A 22471-nucleotide genomic window follows, 5' to 3' on the forward strand; every position below is an offset into this window, starting at 1 on the left:
GAGCATCCCGTTTTTCACAGTTTAGTCTTGCTCGGAGGCCTCAGAGCCCGGGGGAAGGGATCTCCCACCCTCCCCTGGCTCCTCATGCAGCTCCCGGCGGGTGGAAGTGGCTGCAGCCCCCCTGCCTGCCTGCAGCGCCCTGAGATCTGCAGCCTGGCTCCTCTTTCCCTGAGGGAGCCCAGTCCCTGGCGAGGAGGGAGCTCCGGGAGCAGGGCTGCCTGCTGCTTAGCTCAATGCCCTTAGCTGCCTGCGGCAGAGTTGTGCGTTTAAACGTCTTCCCAGGGCCTCCCGGGTTTGGTTGGGGCTCCGCTTCCACCTCTCCTTTCAGGCTCCGGGAAAGCGAGGACCCTTTGGTCTGTCCCTTCCCCACACCCCAAAGCTAGTCATCCTCCAAGCCTTTTCCATGCAAAACGCTGACTCTGTGCCTGCCCTTCCGTGCAGGTTCCCAGCGCGAGCCCCGATGGCCCCCCAGGGCACAGCCGCCTGCCAGAGAAAGGACAAAACCCTTCCGGAGCAGGAGGGGACTGGCGAGTGTCACTGGGAGCAAATCCAGCTGCTTGCCAGCTCGGGCAGGCGTTAGCCGCGAAAAACCTGGAGGCATTAGTCCCCACTTGGAGGGAAGCACAGATCAAACAGTCCGAAAGGCCAAGGGCTGACTCCTCCTCTTCATCACATGCAGGTTCCCGAAGAGAGGAGCCATCGCGCCCTGAGGATCAGTGCATGCACATCTGCATAGTCCCCTGAACAAAGTCTGCGCCCAGTGCACGCTCAGGATGCGCTCGGGGGCAGGCTGAAGCCACCCCGCTCACGCTTCTGGCACAGCGAGCGTCCCCCGTGCGACTGGGTGCCCCTTCCCTTCCCCCCCCCCATCCCCTGCTCCGCCTGGCCCTGTAGCTGCCTCTTCCTCCCACTCTCTCTTCCATCAAGGCCGAAGATGAGGGGCTGCTGCCCGCAGCGGCAGGGCCCCCCTGGGGACAAAGATTCACGTCCGAGGAGCGCCTACGAGAACGGGACCTCGCCTCGGGGCAGGACGGGAAGTGCGGGGAGAGCAGCAGCAGCCGGGAAGCTGGGAACCCTTCCCCGTCCTGGTCAGTGCAAGAGCTCCACCAGCAGCGCCGCCAGGAGCAGCTGCAGCCAGGAGCCAAGCGTCGTGGTGGCGCGGCCCTTCTGCGACATGAAGCGGAGCTGGTTCACCAGGCGCTCCCGCACCAGCGCCTGCTTGAAGCCGTCCTCCTCCGATTCGCAGAGGTAGTGGCCGTAGTGAGCGTGGCTCACGTTCTGGATGAAGTAGAAGCAGTCCATCTGGGGGTGGGTGTTGTTGCAGGTCTTGATGAGGCTGTTGTTGTGGTACCAGTTGTAGGTGGCGTAGTGGGACTCCACGGGGCAGTTGAGGTAGTAGCGAGAGAAAGGGACGACAGTGATGTTCTGGTAGGTGTCTGCTGGAAGAGAGGGAGAAGGGTTTGATGAGACTGGCGCCTCCGGGAACCACACAAGTCCGGAGGGAAGAACATGTGGGTCGGTGGGGACATGTTACATGGCCAATTAATGATAACAGCAGGGCGTGAACCACACCTGAAGTCCTCGGGACTCTTCTCCCTGGGCATCAGCACCCCCAGAGCGTGAGCCCCCAGCTTACAAGACCTCCCCCCACGGCAGCGCCAAGCCTTGCCACAGAGGAGAAATGAGGCCAAGCAAGATGGTTTATGGCAGTGTAGACGTTTCCAGATGTGCTGACAGCTCCTTGGACACGAAGGGCTGTTTGTGAGCTTGCTATGTTTGCACAGCAGCCAGACTGCTCGCTTTAGGGTAGGAGGTTAAATGTTTCATCACGTCTGCTGCGCCGTGCAGTTGCAGGCTGGGTAGGGTCATTTAGGTCGTGCCTGTCTCAGCCTCAGCCTGAGGGCCCAAGCTTGGCCACCGGAGGCTTCAAGCTCGTGGGATTGAATCCTGAAGGCCTGACCTACACTGTTTGTTTGGCTTTTAGCTAACAAACACATCACCCAGTGGTTAGCTCCAAGCTGAGACACGCTCGGTGTCCCGGCTGCGGTGCGGTCACCATGAGCTCACCAGCAGTGGGCTGTAACAGCCTGTCCAACCCGTACAAACATTTGGGAACCAGTCAGCCTGTCTCAGACACACCATGGACAAACCTTTTACATACCTTCCATAACTTCGCCCTTCTGGCACTTTCCTTGCCACGGGTTCAGGTCCAGGTTCTGGTGCACCTCCCTGGCAGACAGGAACAAGCGTTAACAACGCAGTAACAGCAGGGAAGCCGCGCTCTGGGGCTACGGAAGGGATGGCCCTTTAGGCATGTGGTGGGTCAGAAAGTTTAAACACCAAGCTGGGTGGGGAAAAACACCACCCCTGTGCTCAGGAGGTTGGTGGATGACAAACATGAGACCCAGCAGCCTCACCTCACCACCACCGACCACCACAATCTTAATTTTCATCTCTGAGGGCGAGCGTAACGGGGCAGAACCTGTGGTGCGATGGAGCCGCGTGCATTTCGAGCAGCAGGAGAGGAGCCGGGTGCTCGGGTTGTAGGGAACCCACTGACACCTCCTCCCACGGAGCAGGGGTGGTGCGGGAGGGCCGGATCAGAGGTGTGTGCTGGTACTGCCGGGACACGACGGGACCTGCCTCTGATGGCAAAACGGCCCCAAAACCAGCCGCAGGAAGGGGAACGGGATCAGGAAGGGGAATGGGGCCAGTAAGGGGAACGGGCTAGGCACTTCTTGAGATAAAGGAGATACAAGAGCCACGTACGGGTTCTGATGGACGGCCTGGCAGCGCCCGCCGGCCCAGCCGCAGTACGGGTCCCTGGCCAGCAGGCAGCTCTCGCAGTTGTTGCGGTACAGCCCGCACATGGCCATGGGCACCTCCACCACCCTGCTCGCTGAGCCCACGTACAGCATCGCCTGCAGGAAAGAAGCAGAGGGGCTTAGCGAGGCAGCACCCTGCCCCGGCACCGCCGTAGGAGCGTCTAGCACCTCTCGGAGGAAATGTTCCCACAGCTTCAGTCGCTGTGGCACCGGGTTGGATCCCACCAGCAGGGCTGCTCGCTCTCCAGGCAGCGCAGCCGCACGGAGCTTGCTCCATGTCGTGGGAGGGCAAGCAGCCATCCTCCCCCCAGCAGCCCGAGGTATAAATAAGTTTGCTGCATCAGTTGTTGCCTCCGGGACGGAGCAGCAGCGCCGTCTGACAGCTCAGCTGCCAGCAGGGCCAGAAAACGAGAGGGGAATCGCAGGGGGAGCCGAACACCGGGCTGGGATTTGACCCAGGCAGCAAACAGCCTCCCCTCGCCCCCAGAAGAGGTGGTGCCTGAGCAGCTCCTCTGCCCACGGGTCTGAACGGTTATCCAGCCCTGGGGACATCAGCCTGGCTGCTAGGATCCCCCCCAAACCCAGCCAGAGGCTGCTTCCAGGTCTCGGGGCTGGCATCAAGCTGTTCGTGCCTGCCTCCACTGCCGTGTTTAACGCCGGAGCCTGGCCAGGCAGAGACCCACCCTCTCGTGGTCCAGGATCATGGACTGGATGGGCTCCTTCCTGGAGAAGACCTGGATCTCCATGATGTTCTGCACCCCCTCCGGCAGCTCCACCACCTTGTGGATGGATCCCTTGTCTGCAAAGAAAGACGGGAGAACCCCGGTGAAGGAGGCTGAGCGGAAAGGCGAGGAGAGGGGGCTGCAGCCTCAGGGGGGGAAAGAGGGCAGGGAACCAGCTCTGGGACCTCAGCCCCCGCTGTGGCAGACGAGGCCCGTTCTGCAGAGCCAGGCGAGGCTGTATGCCTGAAGCCAGCGCCCCAGAGGAGCCTGGAACCTTTCTCAGAAGGGGCTTTTTTTTGTGCTTCTGGGAAATCATCCTACAAACAATAGTGCTTCCCACGGCAGAGCCTTGCCATCCTCCCAGCCGAAAGCCATGAGGAACCAATTTCCCCTGTCACCCCCTGGGACTTGGCCATGCTGGCTGTGTTCAGCCGCACCACAATGGCCTGGGAGAAGGCAAACCAACTGCTCTCTCACTTGTCTCTGATCTGATCGCTGCCCTGCTCCGGCTCACCACTTGCCTGAGGCTGAGACCGGGACTTCTGCCTTTCTGGATTTTAAGTAAACCGACTTCCCTCCCCGGTGAAATGACTTCACAAACTGGTGATTTAAGAAAGTCGGTTTATCTGTTAGAGGTGTGGGAAGACTGATCCTGGCAGAAGAGGGCTTGGGCATCCTCACCACTTACCCTCTTTTAGTTTTTACCTGCTTTTCTCTTCCCAAATAGCTGACCCCTTCCCCACTGAACAGAAAGAGGTGACCCCAGGAGGGGCCAGGCAGGGAATAGGACCCCCCTCTCGCCCCAGGTGCTGGCCCTTGCCTTCACACCCACCCCAGCGTGGGTGGGAAGCTGCCTGCCAAGCCCTGCAGCATGGAACAAGCTCCCTTGCAGGGATCTGGAAGGCATTGCAGGCACTTAGCTGATGCCTGGAGCACAGGAACAATACCAGCATGGGTGGGCCCTAGCCCAACCCAGGCCACCTACGAAGACTCGGAGACTCGTCTGTGTTTTTTAATCACAGACTGGGAAACAAAAGCTGGGGAAAGTCCTCTCAGAAACGCCAAGGAACAGAATGCAGGTGCAGAAAAGGGATGAGCTGAGCTCTAGGGTGCCAGCCTGGGCAGCAAGATGGGCAAGAGAGGGGAGCACTGCGCTAGGGACCTTTCAGACACCTTTTTAGACCACTTGAGAAGCCAGGCGGCCCTGACTCAGCTCTCCAGCTTCGCACAGAGGATGGAGCTTTTGCTCTGCCATCCTGTTTGCCTGCAGGGGAACCTCGGGCTTGGCCCAGCACCGTGGGGACCCCGGTGGCTGTGATGAGCTGGCCGTGCCTCCAGCCGGAGCCGCAGGAACTCTGCACCGCTGCACTAGAGCGAGCAGGGACAGGAGGTGACAGCACGGGGCCCTTTGTCAAAGGATCTCTGCTTGGCAGCATAAAACTGTAAAAACTGCACCTGGGGAGGGCCTTGCTACCCCTCGTCTGCCCTAAAAACACTCAGCCTGAGACCTATATGCCACCCAGCAGGGTAAATCCCAGGCGTTGGGATTCTGCTCTCAAGCTCCCTTGGCTCCCTGCCCCAAGGGGAAAGCAGCCAGGGGATCCCAAAGGCTCCCAGTACCTGTTGCCAGATAGAGCACGGTGTATTGCTGTCCTTCCCTCACAGAGACCTTGTGCACCCCGATCTTCTGGTAGCGGTGCTTGTTGTGGAACAGGGGGCTCCTGCTGGGGGCGAGGGGCTCCACCCGGTCCTCCACCTCTGGGTGGCTGTCGGCTATCTTGAAGGTCTCGCTGGGGGTGTGCTGCCCCGAGGAAACGCACTGCGCCGGGAAGGAACAAGAGGCACCGTCAGAGGCAGGCAGATCCCCGGGGGTGACATTTGGGGGCAGAAGGGAAAAGGACAGGGCACAGGGCCTCCCACCCCAGCACAGAGCCCGCTGCCTGCCCTGCCCCGTCAGGTGCACGGGATCACAAAGCAGGTGGGAAAGCACAGGGCAAACACCTTAGCCACAAACCTGGCGGTCCCATAGCCTTTCCCCTGCTGCAAAAGTTGCAGCTTGTGGGATTCAGACCCTGCCATCCCCCAGCAGCCCACAGCAGCCTCTCCCCACGCTGCTATTTCCTGCCAGGTCAGCTGCGTATCAAAAAATTGAGGGCTGGGCTAGATAGGGGTGGACAAACGCCTTGTGTTGGCGAGCACAATGCAGGACATTGTCCTCCAGCCTCGCGCAGAAGCACTCAGACCTGTTTGCCACGGCACATGAGGGCCTCTCTCCCTTTTCTTTCTACAAAGGTGTTGGACCCTATCCAGCCTCCTCGTGTTTCCAGCAACAAAGCTCAGATCCTTCCCGCAGTGCCTACAGCCCGTCCAAACCTGGCGCCCGCCTGGCTGGGACCCTCACCTGCCCCAGCTACTCCAGCAGCAGCAGTGGCAGGGCAGGGAGCAGCTCTCTTCATTACGTGGGCATCTTTCATCCCCCACTCACCTGCCCAGGCTTGATCTCTGGGTTGGGACCATTGTAGCCTTTGAGTTTGGAGGTCCGAAACACGTCGTCAATGTCCCCGAAGGAGTAGACACACACAGCAGAGCTTCCCCTGGGGGCAATAAGGCAGAAAGGGTCAGGGAGGCACTGGCCATCACCTGGGGCATGGCTGCACGTGTTGAAACTTTGCTGCCCCGTGTCCCTTCTGGCAATTTTCCAGCCACGTGCCTGCCAGAGAGAACACAGGGCTGAAAGCAAGGACTTCCAGCATCCCCTCATCCTGCAAAGCCCCTCACCAGGTGTTTGTGAAGAGCCCGTAGACTTTGGAGTCCCTCCAGTTGCTCGCCGGGACAAAGAAGACATCTTGCAGCCAGTTGAAGTTGCCCTTGGTGGCGGGGTCAACACAAATCAAGCTGGCCTTCAGGAAGGTGGTCCACTTGGAAGCGGAGAGCGAACTGGTTCCCCCTTTGTCTTCCTGTGGGGGGGGAGAAGGAGCAGGGAGTCAGGGGTTGGCAGAGAACAGCACAAAGCCCTCTCCGTCCAGCATCTTGGGTGGATAACTGGGGGATGCTCCAGAGACAGAGCTGACACTGGGCACTGCAACGCTTGTGCACCTAACAGCCCAGCGAGACAGGGCAGGGCTTTGTCTCCCCTACAGGCACATTGGGAGGCCAAAGGACATGGGTACAGGGAGCCCGTGGGGCCAACTCACACGCTGGTAACACCAGATGAGCTGGCAGGGTCATTTAGCACCCCGTGACACTCTCACCTCCCCACCATACGCTGCTCCCACGGTACCTTACACAGCTGGGCCACTCGGGAGATGTTCCTGGGTGCCTCGAGACTCTTGTCGGGGTTGTCTTCACGGAAGAAGTAGTAAATCTTGTCCTGGTGACTCTCTTCGTGCTTTAATGTGGTGGCTTTGACAAACTGAGGGTCTGAAAAGGGAAGCGAGCCGTCAGAAAACCTTGTCCTGAGCACACACACTCCAGGAACACAAGCTCATCTGAAAGCCTCCGGTGGGTAAAGGGCATGCCCAAGCCCTTTTTCTCTACACGACCGATCACAGCACATGGAAGACCATGCACCACCTTCCCACCACTTCATACACCACCATCCCAGCGGGTTCTCCTTCCCCTCCCTCCCCCAGGCACCCATTTCCTTGAAGGCCAAGTCCCCAGAGCCCAGCGAGGCCTCAGCTGCTTAGCAGCAAAGCAAACCCCTTCTCCCTTTTGCACAGCAGAGCTATAAACACACAGGAAGACTCCCTCGGTGGAGAGAGCTGCCCCGGTGTTTGTGTTCGGCGTGGAAAACCCAGTGATGCTTTTCCTATTAATACATCGCTGCCACAAAGGGCATCCCCAGCAGCAGCAGGGTCCCTCCGGGCATCGTTAGCCAGAAGCCCCACGGCAGGGAGTTCTCTGTCATCGTGGGATCAGCCCCGTGGCTCTGGGTCCCACGGGTTTGTTTGCTGCTGCCTGGCTTGCCCTGCCAGTGCTCTGCATGCCCAAATCCTGTTTTGCCCCGGTGTTGTTTGGGTTTGATTTCTGTCTGGCCAGGGGTTCAACAATCTCCCGTTCCCCGGGGAGGCTTGGGGGAAGCAGTAAGGCCGTGGAAGTGGAGGTGGGTCCCTTCCCTCTGTTCCTACCCACCCCACGTGCAGACCAACAGGCTCCTGCCCTGCAGTCACGGCCGGCTGGGGATTTGGAAAGAGTCCCTGCCCCGCCTGGAAGCCCTTCTTCCTCTTTCCACCAGCAGCTGATGGGCACCTTTACACAACCAGCCTCTGCCACGGGACTCGCCACCCACTTCTCTCCATTTCCCCATCTCCCCGCCCCGAGCAAGAGGAACTCGTGTGCCAGTTGCTTTGGCCCCGAAGCAAGGAGGTGAAGTTCCTCCAGCTGGCAGCAACAGAGCTGGGGGCAGCCACTGGGTTCCTCCTCACCAGAAAGGACCCGATCAGCCCAAATTCTCTGCTGGGAAGGGCAAAGCAGTGGATCCCACGCTCCTGTACTCACTCTGCATCACCGTGTCGCTTGTGTAGAGCTCTCCACCCCCCCTGACCCGCCGGAATCGGGGTATCTTGCCATTCTGCTGGCTCTTCTTGATGGTGGAGTAGATGTCAGGATCTGCGGGACAGGAAGGCTCGTTTGCAGCAGGCTGGTTTCCAGCAGGGGCAGGAGGGTTTGGGAAAGGAAAGCAAAGGGCTGAGAAGTGCGTGGGCACGCAGACAGGCTGAGGGGGCTCGCAGAAGGACGAGCAGCTCAATGAGGCAAAAGCAAGACTGCCAGCTAAAGCAGGGGGACACAGCCCTCAGGGCAGCCTCAGGGTTCCCAGGTGCCCCTTTTCGCTACGGAGAGCCCACCCTAATTGCATGGCACGCGAGCAGTCAGACTTACAGTCAACGACGACAAGGGAATTCGCGTCAGGGGTGAAAGGAGCAAGACCTCTGCCGTCCTGCGGAGAGCTCTTCTGCCTCTGCGTCTGGGGAAGGACAGAAAGGGCCTTAGATAAGGTGAGATAAGGTGAGATAAGAAGCACAATCACTTCGGGGCAGGGCAGGAGAGCCAGGTGCCTGCATTCTCCCCCAGCCAAGCAAGCTTGGAACCCCAGCGTACCAAGTTCCAGCAGGTGGGAGCGCAGGCGCCGGTCCCGCACACCAACATCCCATCTCCGTGCTTCGCCACTAAGGTGATGAAATTTTTGTTGTCCTCCTGCAGGAGAAAGAAGAGGCCCGTGAGCAGCTGCTGATGGCACAGCACAGCCCTGCAGCTCCGAGCCTGCAGCACTACCAAGCCCCCTGCTATGTGGCTTCATATTTTTTCCATAGGTGTTAAACCCAAAGGAGGGTACCGATATCATCCCACCCGCCCTCCACTGGAGCTCTTCACCCAGAGGAAGCACGTGAGGAGCTTACGGAGTCCCTTCCCCAGCAGCCCAAGCCCCCCAAACCTCACACGCTGTTCCCCCACGGGCAGGACCTACCGGACTCCCAGGTTTCAAGCACTGTCCTCCATTTTCCACGGGGAAGTCTTCCTGGAATAAAAGAGGAAGAAAGAAGCTTTAATTGCTTCCCTCTCCAAGACAGCTAACGGGGGCTGCGTCTCATGTGTTAGTTGCTCTTTCAGCACAAAGCAAAGCCTCAGTGAGCAAAGCAAAGCTGTCAGTGAGAAGGCCATCAAAGCCCCCAGCTCAAGGGGTCCAAGGGTTGGGACACACGAACCCCCGCTGTTCCTGGGCATGAGAAGGGAAGTTTCTGGGCACAAACTGCAGCAATTGGGTTGTTTGAGAAGGAGAAGAATGGGTCATGTGAAAGCTAACTGCCCCTGGGGCTTTCCTGCTGTTTTTTTATCTTGGTGCCCAGCTGATCCAGAACTTGCTGCTTTTGAGAAAAAGCAGCCTGGGCAGTGACAGTGGCAAAGGAGGGGAACCCAGCTCCTCCCCAGTGCCACGAGTCCGAGCATCCCTTCCCATGCTAAAGAAAGGGTGCCCCACCTGAGAAATCCTAGCAGCAAAGACCTCAGGAGGACCACAGCCTGGGAAGAACCCACCCACGATGGGCACAGGACACTTCCCCTGCACTGCAGGCACTGAACGCAGCGATGGTGTGGGCAGGTGGGGCAGGCCGGGCACAGACCGAACCCTTCCAGTCCTGATTTTGCTGCCCACAAAGGCTGCAGGAAGGATGCTGAGCGCTTGGTGACGGAGCCCTGGGGCCAGGCTTGCAGGCAGAGCACCCTTACCATGTAGCTCTCGGAGGTCGCGAAGTCGTGGTAGTAAAGCCTCCCCTCTCCCCCAACGTAGATGGCCGAGGTGTTCTCCTCGTGGTAAAAGACAGGATACTTCTCGCTCCTTGGAAAGGCATACTCCCTCGTGCCTGGGAGGAGCAGAGAGAAGATTTTCATCAGCACAAGCGCAGCCTGCTGCAGAGCAGCCGCAGCCAACGCAGGCTGCTGGGCTCCCTTCCCGCGTCCTTGGGGCGAGCGAGGAGAAAAACAAGGACACGGGGCTCTGCGGGGCGGCTGGGACAGCGCCAGGCAGCGCTCGGGCTCGGAGCTGTGCCCTCATCCTGCCGGCCCCACGGAGAGCACAGCTCTGCAACAGCAAGGCTCTGCCTGGCCCCTGCGGGGCTGCTGATGGAGGGGGAAGGACTTTGATGCGGGAGGCTCTTGGAAGAGGCGAGCAGGAGCTGCGAGTGCCTCATCCCCAGCTCCCCAGCAGCCAGGTGCGTCTCCTGCCCCCCTGCCCCGAGGTGAAAGTGGTGCTACGTGCACGTGCTCCTGTCCTGGAGGCTGAGGTGGGACTGACAAGGTTTGGAGCCACCAGCCCCCCGGGGAACACAACCCCCGGGGTCAAAGCCCGGATGGTGCAGGGGAAGGAAGCAGGTAAAGCTGAGCTGCACGCCCCGGAGGTGGGCTGCAAGAGCCAGGCCCCGTGTCACAACCGATTGCTGCAAACGGGAAGCGTCCCAAGCCCAGCTGGGAGGAAGGGCAGCTCGTCCTCCCCACCTCCCCTTCCTCTTTCACCTTCTAGCCTTCCCAGCTCCTGTTCCCCGCATCGTCCTCCTCTCCCCTCTGCATCGCCAGCTCAGGTGTGGGAGGCTGCAGCGGCTCAGGGTCAGCCAGCACAGCCTCGAGCATCCTCCCCCAGGCTCTTTGCTCTCTCCCGGTGGGAGGCAGAGGTCCTGCAGCCCCTCCGGGTTGGTGCTGCCTCCTCTGAAGCTTGCAGCAGCCCTGCAGGGCTCAGCACCACGGCAGCACGTGCCGCAAGCTGGAGGCTGCCCTGTCCCTAGCTGCAGTTCGCAGCAATCACCAAGAGGGAGTGGAATCCAGCTCCGCCGAGGGGAAAAACCTCGGATCAGGACTGACCTCGCTGGCTCTCCCTTTCCACATCTGCCTCCTCTCCCTCTTTCCCAAGAAGAGGGCCTCCCCTGCCAAGCGCTGCTGTTCCCAGCAGACAGACAAAGATTGCGTTTGCCTCGGGAGCTGGCTGGCTGCACAGACAGGCAATTAATCAGTGGCACGTGTCCCTCTATTTATAGGGCCACTTGGCAGGGGCAGAGGACGATCGCCGCACAGCCCAATGCTTCCTCCCTGCCTGGAGCGCGCTGTGCAGGGGTCCTGCCAACACCCCACAGAGCCCAAAGTTAGAAAAAAAAAAAACCACAAAAAAACAAAAACCAGCAGTATTAGAGGTCTCTCAGCCTCCTGAATGCCTGATTATTTAGGGCTTTTTCGCCCAATTCAGCACACCAGTGGTGTGGGGGAGCTCCTCGGGGTGGCTGGCTGGGACACCCCCCGGGCTGCAGCTCTTGGCTAACGCGTGGGGCGCTTGCAGGAAAGCTTCCCCAGCCAGCACAACCCATGGCCAACACACCACAGGCAAGTTTGGCTGGACTTCAGCACGCTTTTGCTCTTCTTTTCAAGCCTCCAGCCCTCGATCCGTGGCCATTGCCCACTTCTCGCCCTCCTGCACGCACCTGGTGCTGCGATCGTGCTACCCTCGGTTTCGTTTTGGGGCTTTTCCCTCGCAGCTCCTCTTTCATAAGCCCCGTTCGGTCGGCTCCGAGAGCTGTGCCAACCTGCTTCCTAGCAAGGACACACTTCTCTTCAAGCAGCCAGAAACAAACAAGCCCAAAACAATAATTCGGTTGGCGCCAACACATTATTTATCCTGCTGCTCCCCGGGGACTGCTCTGAATCACTGAGCTGAGGATAAACACCGCTGCTAGCCAGGGCCCAGAGGCGTTTCCAGCTTTGATTTACCCTGATCTGGAAGGGAGACTTCTAAAGGTGTTTCCGTGAGCGGGAGCAGGGTGCCCCTGCCTCTGGGTCAGGGTGCTGGCTGGCCTGTGAAGCTGGCCTTCAGCCCCTGCTCTGCCTTCAACAGCCGGGCTTTGGCGACAGGTTCGATCCCCTTCACATCCAGCAGGTCCGTGGGGGCAGCCCTGCCGTCCCATGCCACGGATTTGGGGTAGGAAAGGCTCCAAGAGCCATGGGGAAGATGAGGATGAGGGCATCTAAAGGCTGAGGGCATGGCGCAGTGCCCAGGCCACGTTCCCAGAGAAGGGGACGACCCCAAGCTTCGGAAAACAGGGGGCGGGCAGATTTCCAGGGCCCTGCTAACCCGGTCGAGTCTCTCCGCCTGGCATTTAATGCAAACCCCACTGTCAGCACACAAATCAATGGCACAATTGTCAATTGAAATGCTAACCCGGGGCCGGAGGGATGAATAGGAGAAAGAGCAGCTTTGTGCTTTGCCGGCGAGATGAGGAACGCCGGAGCAGATTGAAGAATAATAATAATATTAAACGAGAGAGGGAGGGAGGGAGCCTAGTGCATCTCGGAGGATGCCTGGAGGGTGAGGTAATGGAGGAGATGAAGGACAAGAGATGCTGCAGACAAGGGCACGGAGGCCCACCCTAAACAGAGTGGCACAGATAAATTCTGCTTCTAACGGGGCCGAGGACGGCACAGGCTGACCTCAGGCAAGGCTCGGGGGATCGGTGCTTTAAGGACAGCCAAAGGGCTCTGCTTTGCTGCGGATCCGGGAGCCAACAGCCTGGGCAGTGCCCTGGATGCAGGAGAAGCTGCTCGCAGCCTCCTCCTCAAAGCAGCTGTCTGCAGATGCTCCAGCCAGGGAAACAGCATGGGAGTGCGGGCTCGTTACAGACAAATTCATCAGAGCAGCTCCATCCCCAGCTCGGGGGCTGAGTCAGCTGCAAAGCTCTGCTGTCCTCCTGGCTGAAGGGGAATCCTGCCAGCCCCACCACGGCCCCCCGATGCTCATCAGGGCCACGGGCAGCAGGCGAGTCCTTGTAGGGTGACGAGTCCCTGATGCTGCCCTAAAATGGACGGGGTTGTTTGGATCCGCTCTGACACCAGCGTTTTAAAAGGAAGAACTGAAATAAAGATTAGGATAAAAAAAGAAGAGATGGGGACCTTCCGCCTCTCGGGCACAGCGCTGATACAGCCGAGAGCAATGTCCCTGAGAAATCCTTCACTGCTGATAACTCTTGTCAGCTGGGGACTCTGCCTGGGTAAATGAAGAGGGAAAATCAGGCAGAGCAGGGAGCTCACCTGCTCCCTGGGACTGTCCTTGCTCTGCACCACGGGGACTGGGGAGCATCTGTGCAGCCCCAGCTGGAAAAGCTCCCATCCAGGCAGCCACAGGAGGATTTGAGCCCTTTTGGGGCACATAGAGGTTTCCAAACCCGATTGCTAAGCGGCATTAGGACCTGTGCCAACACCATCATGAACCCAACCCTGCCGGCGTGACGCCGGTGACACCGCCACCTGCCCTGCTGCCCATAGGGCCTGCCTGAATCACAGCGCCCATCCTTTGCTGGCTCCTTCCTTTCCCCCTCGCCTCCCCGGCTTTGTGTGTTCCTTCCTGAGCTGGCGGGAGGGGATACGACCTTCCCTGTGGCACGTCACCGTCTCCGCCGTCATCCATCCTCACCGCACGGGCTGAGCTTGGCTGGGAGGCAGGAGGAGAAGCCTCCCCTCGGTGCTGACTCACGGCCGGGCACTTACACCTGTGCCGTCGTGAGTCAGGGCTGAGCAACCCCAGGAATGTGGAGAGCTCCACTTATCGCCTCTCTTTTGGGAGTATCGGGGCCACCCAGGCTCAGCGGATGCACGACAGACGGCACGGCACGGGCTGTCGGCAGCTGTCCTTTAAAGGCAGGGAGGAGATCCCAGCCTCAGCGCCTTCCTCACCCAGCCCCGACACCACGCCACGCTTCCAGTTTCACCATGAGGCTTCCCTTGCTCCGTGAAATCACATGGGATCGTGACACAAGGAAACCAGTTCCTGTCGTCACGGCCGGCTGGGCAGGGGAGGTGATTCAAGAGCTGGCTCACCTTCCCCTTGGGAGTGCTCTTTCTGGGACTTTTCTGCAAAAAGTACTGGTTTTGGAGAAATGCTTTTTCTCTAGATGAGACAACCCAGGAGGGGCACCCTGGGGGTTTTGTTCTGACCTGCTGCAGGGGAATTGGAGGGCTGTGAATCACGAGGACTCCAGCTCGCCCCCAGCCAGCTCAAGGTGCCGAAAGCGATAACCTTTTCCCTGGGGGGGGGGGGGGAAGGTTCTGAGAAATAGGTAAAACCACTTCCTTTGCACTGCTCAGGTAAAACCTGGCCTGGAGGTGACAGCAGCCCCTGCTCGAAGGGACCGGACCGAAAGGAGCAGAACTGAGCCAGCCCTCGAGGCTCCTACCCCTGACCCCTCCGAGCTCGCCTCCCTCCAGAGCACCCCAGAAGGGGGTTGTGCTGCCTGCTTTCCCCTCCCGGTCTCTCCTCTCCCCAGAGGTGTTTTTAGGGTGCTGAATCTCCCTGCCTCATCCCTCAAGTCTCCCATGGCACAGGCTAAACCACTCCAGAGCCGTGGGGCAGCAGTGATGGAAACAAGGCAGCCGGTGTGCTAAAAATGTCTTTTTAAACAACAACAACAAAAAAAAACAGATGCAGACACATGTGTTTCCTGCTCCTCCGAGCCCTCTCGGCGACCACACAGCTCCCCGTGACGGGGGGAGCCCCACTCGTGCCCCACGCCTGGCAGCTGCTGCCCGCCTGCCCACCACGAGAGCCTTACACAGCAGGGCTGTGGGCAGCCTGCCCCCATCTCTCCGGTCCGTGGGCAGGAAAAAAAACACCAGCACAAGCATTTTGGTACAGCTGGAGTCCATGAGGTTGTGGCCAGCTGCTCTGGGAACGGCAGGGACCAGGAAAACAGGTCAGACAAACCATCCTGGGGGCATCAGTCATCTCTGAGGCATTTTGTGACCCCATGACGTGGGGCCAGGGAAGGGTCCTGGCCAGATGGGGTCAGCACGCTGCCTTGCTGCAGCCACATTCCCAGGGATGCACTTCCTGCACCCTAGAAAACAAGGGTGTGTCCAAAAGGATAGCGTAAATGGGCTCCCCGCGGAAGCAACGTGCTTTCTCGTCAGCCTGGGTTGTAAAAGCCCTGATGGTGACGTGCCCGTGGCCTCCATCCGGCAGGAACTGTTGTGGTTTGGTTCCTGAAAGCTGGACCGAGCTGAGAGCGAGCGCTGGGGCTGCTGTCTTTATTTTCCACCCGTGACCATCCCTTCACGTGGAAAAGCACGGAGCCCAGCACCGGGCAGCAGAAGCAGCCCGCTGCACGCAGAAGAGCATCGAGGGGACACACAAAGGGCTCAGCGCTTGCAGAAAGCTGCTGCTGCCACCACAGGAGGTGCAAAAGCACAGAGGGGGGATGCGCAGCTGGGAAGCCCACGGTACTCAAAACCACACCTGCCTGCCTTCACGCCTTTCGCTCCTCTTTCTTCTTTTAAGTCTGCAGCAGGCGAGCGGTGCAGTTCAGCTGCTTGCTATTTCTCAGCCTGTCTCGCCCCCAAGACAGCTTGGAGGCGAGCCCCGTTTAATCACCTGCCAAGAAACCTCCTGCCGTCTTCCCTCCTCTCTGCAGAGGGACTTGGCCGCCCCGACCCGAGCCAGGTTCCCTCCGAACCCCGCTGCTTGCCTGCTCTTTGGCTTCCTCCCCGGCCGCTCCTGCAGCCCCTGCAATCGCAGGATGTTCGTGCCATGAAAAGCAAAATGCTCCGCAGCAGAGGAAACAATTCAGCCGGTGTTATCGGGGATATGTCGAGTGCTTTGTTCCTGCTCGAGCTCCCAGCCCCTGCGTGGCTCGACGTGCCCAGAAGGGCTGCGCTAACGCGGGAGGAAAGGCTCGAGCTCGGAGAGCACAGCCAAGCCAGACAAACGTGCTTTCTTAAAGCAGCATCAAAGGCACGAAGCGTTCGGGCAGATTAATGATTTCTACTCTTTCTGGTAAGCTCTGCAGCGGCCTGGCAGTGCTATTCAGCACAGGGGTGAGCCAGGGCAGGAAGAAAGGGAAAAACCTCTCCGCTTGGTAATGCAGCTGCTGGGCACGGGCACGCCTGCTCCAAAGGCTTTCTGTGAGCTGCACAGCCTTTATTTCCTCTGCGAGGGGCTGCCAAGCTGCAGCCAGAGCAGGCGTTGGTCCCAAACGCCCCCTCAGTGAGCAACAATGAGAAAAGCCCCCTAACCTGCGGCCAGAAGAAACGAGCCTTGAATTCAAAGCCATCAGCCGGGATTTTGCGAGCGCAGGCAGCACCGCGCAGCCCTCTGAAGCCTCGAGCCAGTGTTTGGCGCTCCAGGAAAGGCAGCTTTCTCCTAATTAAACGCCAAATGACTGTGTGACAGGCACTGCAGTGCTTTCCACGCTCAGGCAGCAGGAAGGAGGCAGGCTAACACGCTACCAACATGCCCCGGCCCCTTCTGCACGTCCCCCCTCCCAAAATCATGCAGCACCGTGCCTCTGCAAGCTGAGCCCAGAGCAGAGCTGATTCCCGGGTGCCCCAGGGGGCAGCTCACAGCCAGGGCTGCCATCTCGCAGGTACGCTTCCCCTGCCAGCCCCGAGCGAGCTGCAGGCTGCACCCCACCGACCAGGGCTGCTAAATTTAGAGCCAGGGTTTGTTCCTTTCCAGAAGAGGCTCTCCGTAATGACAGACCCGAGCTGCGCCGTGTTCCGCTGGAAGCCGGGGGAGCCTCGGCCTGTGATTACGGTGTTTGGTCGTACGGCCCCTGGAAAACCCAGGACAAAAGGATGTTTTTAGCAGGAGAGCTATCTGCGGAGCGCGGCTGCCCCTCCTAGCAGGCACAGCAACTTCCAGAGGGCGGCTTCTCATAAAAAGCCTTCCAGGATGAAAACCGCCGCGAGCACCTCTGCGCACAACCCCCGTGCAAAAGCCTCTTTCCCTATTATCCTAACCAGCAGCCATCTCCCCGCTGACAGCAGCACAGCCTGCAGCATCTGAGCATCCTTTGGGCTGCCAGCCCTCTGCTGCATGCCCCAGCCCCTGCAGGGCACCAGCTTCACGGAGCAGGGAGAGATGCGTGGCTGCGGAGCAAGGAGCTAGTTCCAGTTCTCTCCACGAAGCAGATGAGATAACACACGCAGCAAAGGGACTTGAGCCAGCAGGGCCCTGCCACGCTCATTGCGTCCCTGCTGCAGGCTTCCCATCCCTTCTGGCTTTGTGCTGGGAAGGCTACGCAAACCTTCAAGCATCCCCATCCCACTGTCACCAGCACACACCACATCCCCTCTTCCCTGTCCATTTTTGGCTGCGTTAGTCAGATTTGGAAAGCAAACCACTGCTAGCTCGTAAAAGCTGGCCAGGCATCCGAACCCTGGCCAGACTTTCCAACCCTTTCCCAGTGTGAGCAACCCCCCGGCTGTTGTGTCTGCCTGCAAACATCCCCGCATTCAGCACGGAAACTCCCACGGCTCCTCCAGCCCGTGGCACCTGCTCCTCTCCACGGCCAACGCAGGCAAACAATTCCCTCCAGTCTAAGCAGAGTCAGAGCTTCTGGGGGCTGCCAAGACAACTGGCTTCAGGTTTGGGGCTGGGTGGTTAGAGAAGCAGAGAACCAGAGCTCTGCTAAGGGCTGGATGAGGTTTATTAGGGGCACGGAATACCTCTTGCTCCATCCCGGAGCTGCTCTGAAACTCTTGGAGATTGCAGGAGGTGTTTGTGAGCCTGACAGCATTCCTCCTGCCTCCCTGCACACACCGGACACGGGCACGCTGGGTGGAGCTGGCACAGCAAGGCAGAAGGGGAAGATGAGGAACAGGAGAAACAAGTCCTATTTCTGGGGCACCCAGGAATAGCTCCGCTCCAGAGGCTGCGGCTCAGCAGGACGGAGCTGAGCTGAGCTGCACAATGCGCAATTTCCTCCTTGCAGCTCCAATCCCAGCCTTCCTGCTTCTTTAAAAAGCATCGTGCCTTGAAGTTTATATTTAGTTCGGACTGCCTTAGGACACGGAGCTGGACTATATCACCTGTGAAGGGTTTCCAGCCCCGTTTTCCCCAGCTCTGCCCCTGGCCGTGCCTGAGGGCTGGCACAGCTGCGGCTCTGGCCCTGGCCCAGCCCCGAGCATTGCAGTGAGGCAGCCACAACTTTTCTTTTTTTTTTATTAGTTTGCCCATATCTGCTGGTTTTGTGTCACGTTCTGGTAACAGGAGGTGGCTGTGATTCACTCACTCGGTTTGTTTGTCTTTTTTTTTCCAATCTGCACAGAAGAGCAAGAAATTATTTTCAACCAACATTTTATGATACCAGCATCTCCCACCCTGTGAAAACGAGCCGGCTGCAGAAAATAGCACTGCTGGGAAAGTGAGAAGCTTTCTCCTGGAAATGTTGATGCTGCGAGAGCTTGGTGTAGAAGTACCCTACAAGATGTTTCACACTCTTGGGACCGTGGCACCTCCGAAAATGGTGGCACCACGGAGCAGAAGCTGGTGGTGGCACTGCCATCTCTCCTCTTACCTCCGTCCCCTATCAGCTCTTACCTTCCTTCGCTAGCTGCAGGCACGAGGAGGCACGAAGAGCTCCTGGAAGAGCTCCTGGAGGCAGGGGCACTCGCTGCTGGCAGCATTCCTCCCAGCCCACTGAGCTGAGGCTTGGCACAGCCTCTGGACTAGGGGCAGCGTGGGGTTTTTCCAGGAACTCTAATTTGAGTCCTCCTGAACCGGCCCCAGCCTCCTCAACTCGGTTGAGGCAGCCAAGGGTCAAGTGTATGATCTTCTTCTTGCCCTGCGACACCGGTTTCTCTCCTGCGAGCTATGGAACAGCTCGAAACCAGTCCCCTCCAGCCCTGAAAGCCCCGTTAGCCTCGTCTGTCGATCAGCCTCCATCCCACCCCAAGGTGTGACTGCAGCAGGGAGCCAGGGAAAGGCCGCGAGCTTGTCTCAGGTCTACACACGCAGGGGTAAGCCAGGACACGGCAGGCTGAAGAGTGGCAGTGGCTAAAAACGATTCCCGTGCCGCACGAACCCCCGGTGAGAGGAGCTGGCTGCCCCTGCCCTCGGGCTCCTCACTGCACTCCTCGGCTCTCCCGATGCTCGGTGACTTTCCGGTCAGCAGGCAGCAGCCTGGGGGGCCACCTCCCCGCTCCACGCAGGGTTTGGCACCCGGAGAGCTCTGCCCAGCTCTGCTACCAGGGCTGGCGAGCAGGAGCTCGGCGTGGGAGCTGCGTGCACCTCCCCAAACAAAGCCCAGCTGGCCGGTGTTTGGTTAGGGAAAGAAGGGGAGGACAAAAAGAAGGAAATGTAACCTTGCACACCGCGTTCTCGCCTGATACGCCTGCCTCTGTACCAGCACAGGCTGCTAAGGCTCCACTCGCCCCCACCCCGTAGATCTCAGCGGATCGGGGACGTGGCACCGCAGACCCCTGCCCATGCGTGCCGGGTGAGCTGCGAAGGGGAAGGTGACAAACCCCCCAGCAGAAAAAGGGATCTGAAGCACTTCAGACATGACCCCTGGTCAGGAGCTGACCTCAGCCCTTTGCTCTGCCTTCTCCCCAAGAGGAAGAAATCCTGCAGAGTCAGACGTGCTTTCAAAGAACTGCTTAACCAGCGTTATATGGGAGCCAGCCACCTGCGCTGGCTGCTGCCAGAGCTCCAGAGCTCCTTCCCCACTGCCTTCGGGGCTAAACGCTGCTGTTTGGGAAAACGTGCCCCTGCCTCGCCCCATCCTGCGCTGCCTTACAGAGTCAGGAGTGGAGAATAAAGGCAGAGCAGGCGCCCTGTCCGAGCCTCGGGGCTGGGTTTATGTGCAGAGCACTCCAGGAGAGATAAAGGCAGAGCTGCAGAACACTTTGTTCCAGGCACCCAGTGCTGCACGTCCCCGTCCCCAGGACTGCAGAATCACTTAAGGCCGGGCCGTTCCCGACCCCGAGGCAGGCCAACTCGGTTTCTTTGTCTTCAGAGCGGAGCTCTGGCTTGTGCCACCGAAGCCAGCAGCCTTTTCTTTCTGCTGACAGCACACAATGTCACCTCACCTAGTTCCTCCACGGCGATCAGACAATGAAGGACCGCGGGGTGAAACTGCAGAGAGGGGTTTGGGCTGCCTGCAGCGGGGCTGGGGATCTCCCCAGACCCGGCAGGGTGACGACAAGGGGAGCAGGACAGGGGCTGAGAGAGGAAAGGGCAGCTGCAGCTTCTCCCAGTGCCATTTTCCTTCTCTTCCCCCAGAGCAGCAGCCCAGGGAGGGATGCTGCACACTTACCCTCCCCTCCTGGAAAGGGCTGGGCTCAGGCCAGTGCCAGGAGGGAATTTCTCCGTCCTCCATACCTGGTGCTAGCGCTGGGCCGTGGCATGTAAGAAATTTAATTACGTGAAGAGCTGCCAGCTCCTGCAGAGCCCATGGCCGAGGCCAGCACTGCACTGCTCAGAGCACACCAGCCCCAGCACAGCCAGGGCGAGCCACGAGGAGCCCGACTGCTGCCCTGCGCCACCCGGTGCCAGGGCTCGACCTGGAAACCAAACCCTACAGCGGCACCAGCCCCAGCATCAGTGCGCTGACCTGCGGGTCACCCACCCTGAAGGCGTTGTGCTTGCCTTTCACCGGGTTTGGAGCACTGGGGAAGTTGAAGAGGGCTCCATCATGGTCCCTCTGTCCCACTTCTCCTCCCACACTCCAGCCTCACCCCGGGCAGAGCCGCTCCCCAAAGGGCAGAGGTGATGCCGAGCACAACGCGACCCGTTACACGAGCCCCACGAGTGACTCTCAGCAAGCGTGCCGCACAGCTGCCCCTGCGAGCTCCCTAATTGAAGTCGTGTCCCACTTTAGCTTTTTCACAGAAAAAAAAAAAAAAAAAGAAAGCACAGAGAAAAGCACAAGCTGATCCCTTCTGAGGGAAGCATCCCAGCGCTAATTGGCTTCGGTGTTCCTCGGCGCCAGCTCCTCGCTGCGTTTAATGTCAGGGAAGCCACCATCTGACACAGATGCTCGGAAAGGCCAAATGAGCGTGTGACGCGTGCACGCCAAGAGCGGCACAGAGCAGGTGGGAAGGAACCCTTCGAGCCCGCTTCCGCCCCCCCCCCAAAGCCCACTTTTACCCCAAAACAGGAGTTTCCAACCCCAGCACCCAGCAGCAACGCAACTTTTCCTTTCCCTTAAGCGGGGCAGGGGAAGTTCCTGCCGAGAAACGTGTGACCCCATCCTCCGGCTCCACTTCTGTACCAGTTTCTTTTGTACCCGCTTCATTTACCCGGGGATGAAATTAATGAGGCGTTACTAATGGCAACCTTTAGCCGCTCTCCCTTCCAGCGTGAGGTTTGACAGCTAGATGCCACCTCTGCTCGCACACCCCCGGCCCTTCCCTCTGCTCCTGGCCCCTCATCCCAGGCAGAAGAATAACAGATGGTCCAGAAGAAACCACAGAAAATCCGCGTCCTCTGAAGTTCTCTGCGCACAGAGGAGCTGTTGTACTGCAGAGCAGCATGAGATCTGCAGCTCAGCTCAGCCCCAGGGTTAGACAAACACCATAACCACCGGGGACAAGACGGGGTCTTTTGTTAAAGCCTCCCTGGAGGGTATTCCTCAAAGAGCTGGGAAGACTCGTGATAAAACCAGCAAGCTCTACCCTGCTCCTTTCAACGCATGAATCTCGGGCTGCGCTCTCCGCGTAAGCCCCCTCCTCCAGAGCAGCTCTTTGTTCAGTTCTGCTAGCATTAGAGCCCCGTCCTCCTGTGTCACTGCCGTTGGATATATTTGCCCCTGAGAACAGACACCCCCTGTAAATAATTAGTTACCGAACTCACGTGCGGCTAGCTAGCAGGTTAAGCAAGCTGGATTAATTAGAAATGTAACTTTCATGCAAATACACTTCTCCATTTCTCCCCGTGAGTTAGAGGAAACGCTTACTCTGCCCGTTTCAGGACGTGGGCTTTTTGACAGCCTTTAACATATCCAGCCTGTAGGAAAACGCTTTTAGAATACAAAAAGGAAAGGATTTGGCAGCGAGGCAGCTGTAGAAATTCACCAAAAGCTATCAAGGACACCAGAAGCCCCTCCAGAGATCACAGGCGTCTCAGTGAGAGCCCCAAGTCCCCCCGAGGAGACAAAAGCAATGCAGAAAAGCCCGACTGCCCTCCAAAGAGGGGACAAACCAGCACGGGGAGCAGCCGGCAGCTGCGCACGCTGGCGCTGCGTCTGGGGCAGGACTCACCTTGGGGAGCCGTGATGATCCTGGGGTTCACCTTGGAGCGCCCCGCCGCACGCACCCCCAGCCGGCAGGCACACAGGGCCGCCAGGAGGGCCACCAGGGACCTGCTGCCCATTTTCAGCGCTTCGGCGAGCTGAGATCCTGAGCTTGTGAAGCTGACAGCCGCATCGGTTGCCTTATACAATGGAGAAGGAGAACCAATGAATTGTAGGCGGAGGCGTGGCTGAGCCCTTTCGATTTCTTTTTTAAGCGACTCAGCTTAGGCTGGATCCTCAGCCCGTGGTATCTTCAGGCTCTGCTGGAGTTTTTGGTCCTTCTGTCTTCAGCCCCGCTTCTGGGAGGGAAAGGTGGGGGGCTGACGGCTTCGATCGCCCTCTTGAAAAAGCTGCAGCTGGCACACGGCCCGCAGTAAACTCAGAA

The 22471-nt window shown here is 59.1% G+C and overlaps 1 protein-coding gene across 2 annotated transcripts; it reads right to left on the bottom strand.

The window, feature by feature from the left end:
- Positions 1–888: 888 nt before the first annotated feature.
- Positions 889–22187, bottom strand: SEMA7A (semaphorin 7A (JohnMiltonHagen blood group)). Of its 2 annotated transcripts, none has more exons than XM_084293741.1 (14): positions 22055–22187; positions 9773–9906; positions 9015–9065; positions 8648–8743; positions 8429–8513; positions 8048–8158; positions 6828–6967; positions 6326–6504; positions 6033–6141; positions 5168–5366; positions 3509–3624; positions 2770–2921; positions 2162–2229; positions 889–1436 (listed from the first exon to the last, which is right to left on the bottom strand). In XM_084293741.1, the coding sequence occupies exons 1-14, from the start codon at positions 22164–22166 to the stop codon at positions 1090–1092; spliced, it is 1899 nt and encodes a 632-aa protein (XP_084149867.1). In that variant the 5' UTR covers positions 22167–22187; the 3' UTR covers positions 889–1089. The 2 variants fall into 2 exon arrangements, with proteins under 2 accessions (XP_084149867.1, XP_084149866.1); XM_084293740.1 differs by having other exon boundaries at positions 889–1439.
- Positions 22188–22471: the final 284 nt, after the last annotated feature.

Source organism: Netta rufina (genome assembly GCF_964035555.1).
Source record: "Netta rufina genome assembly, chromosome: 11".
NCBI classification, from domain to species: Eukaryota; Metazoa; Chordata; class Aves; order Anseriformes; family Anatidae; genus Netta; species Netta rufina.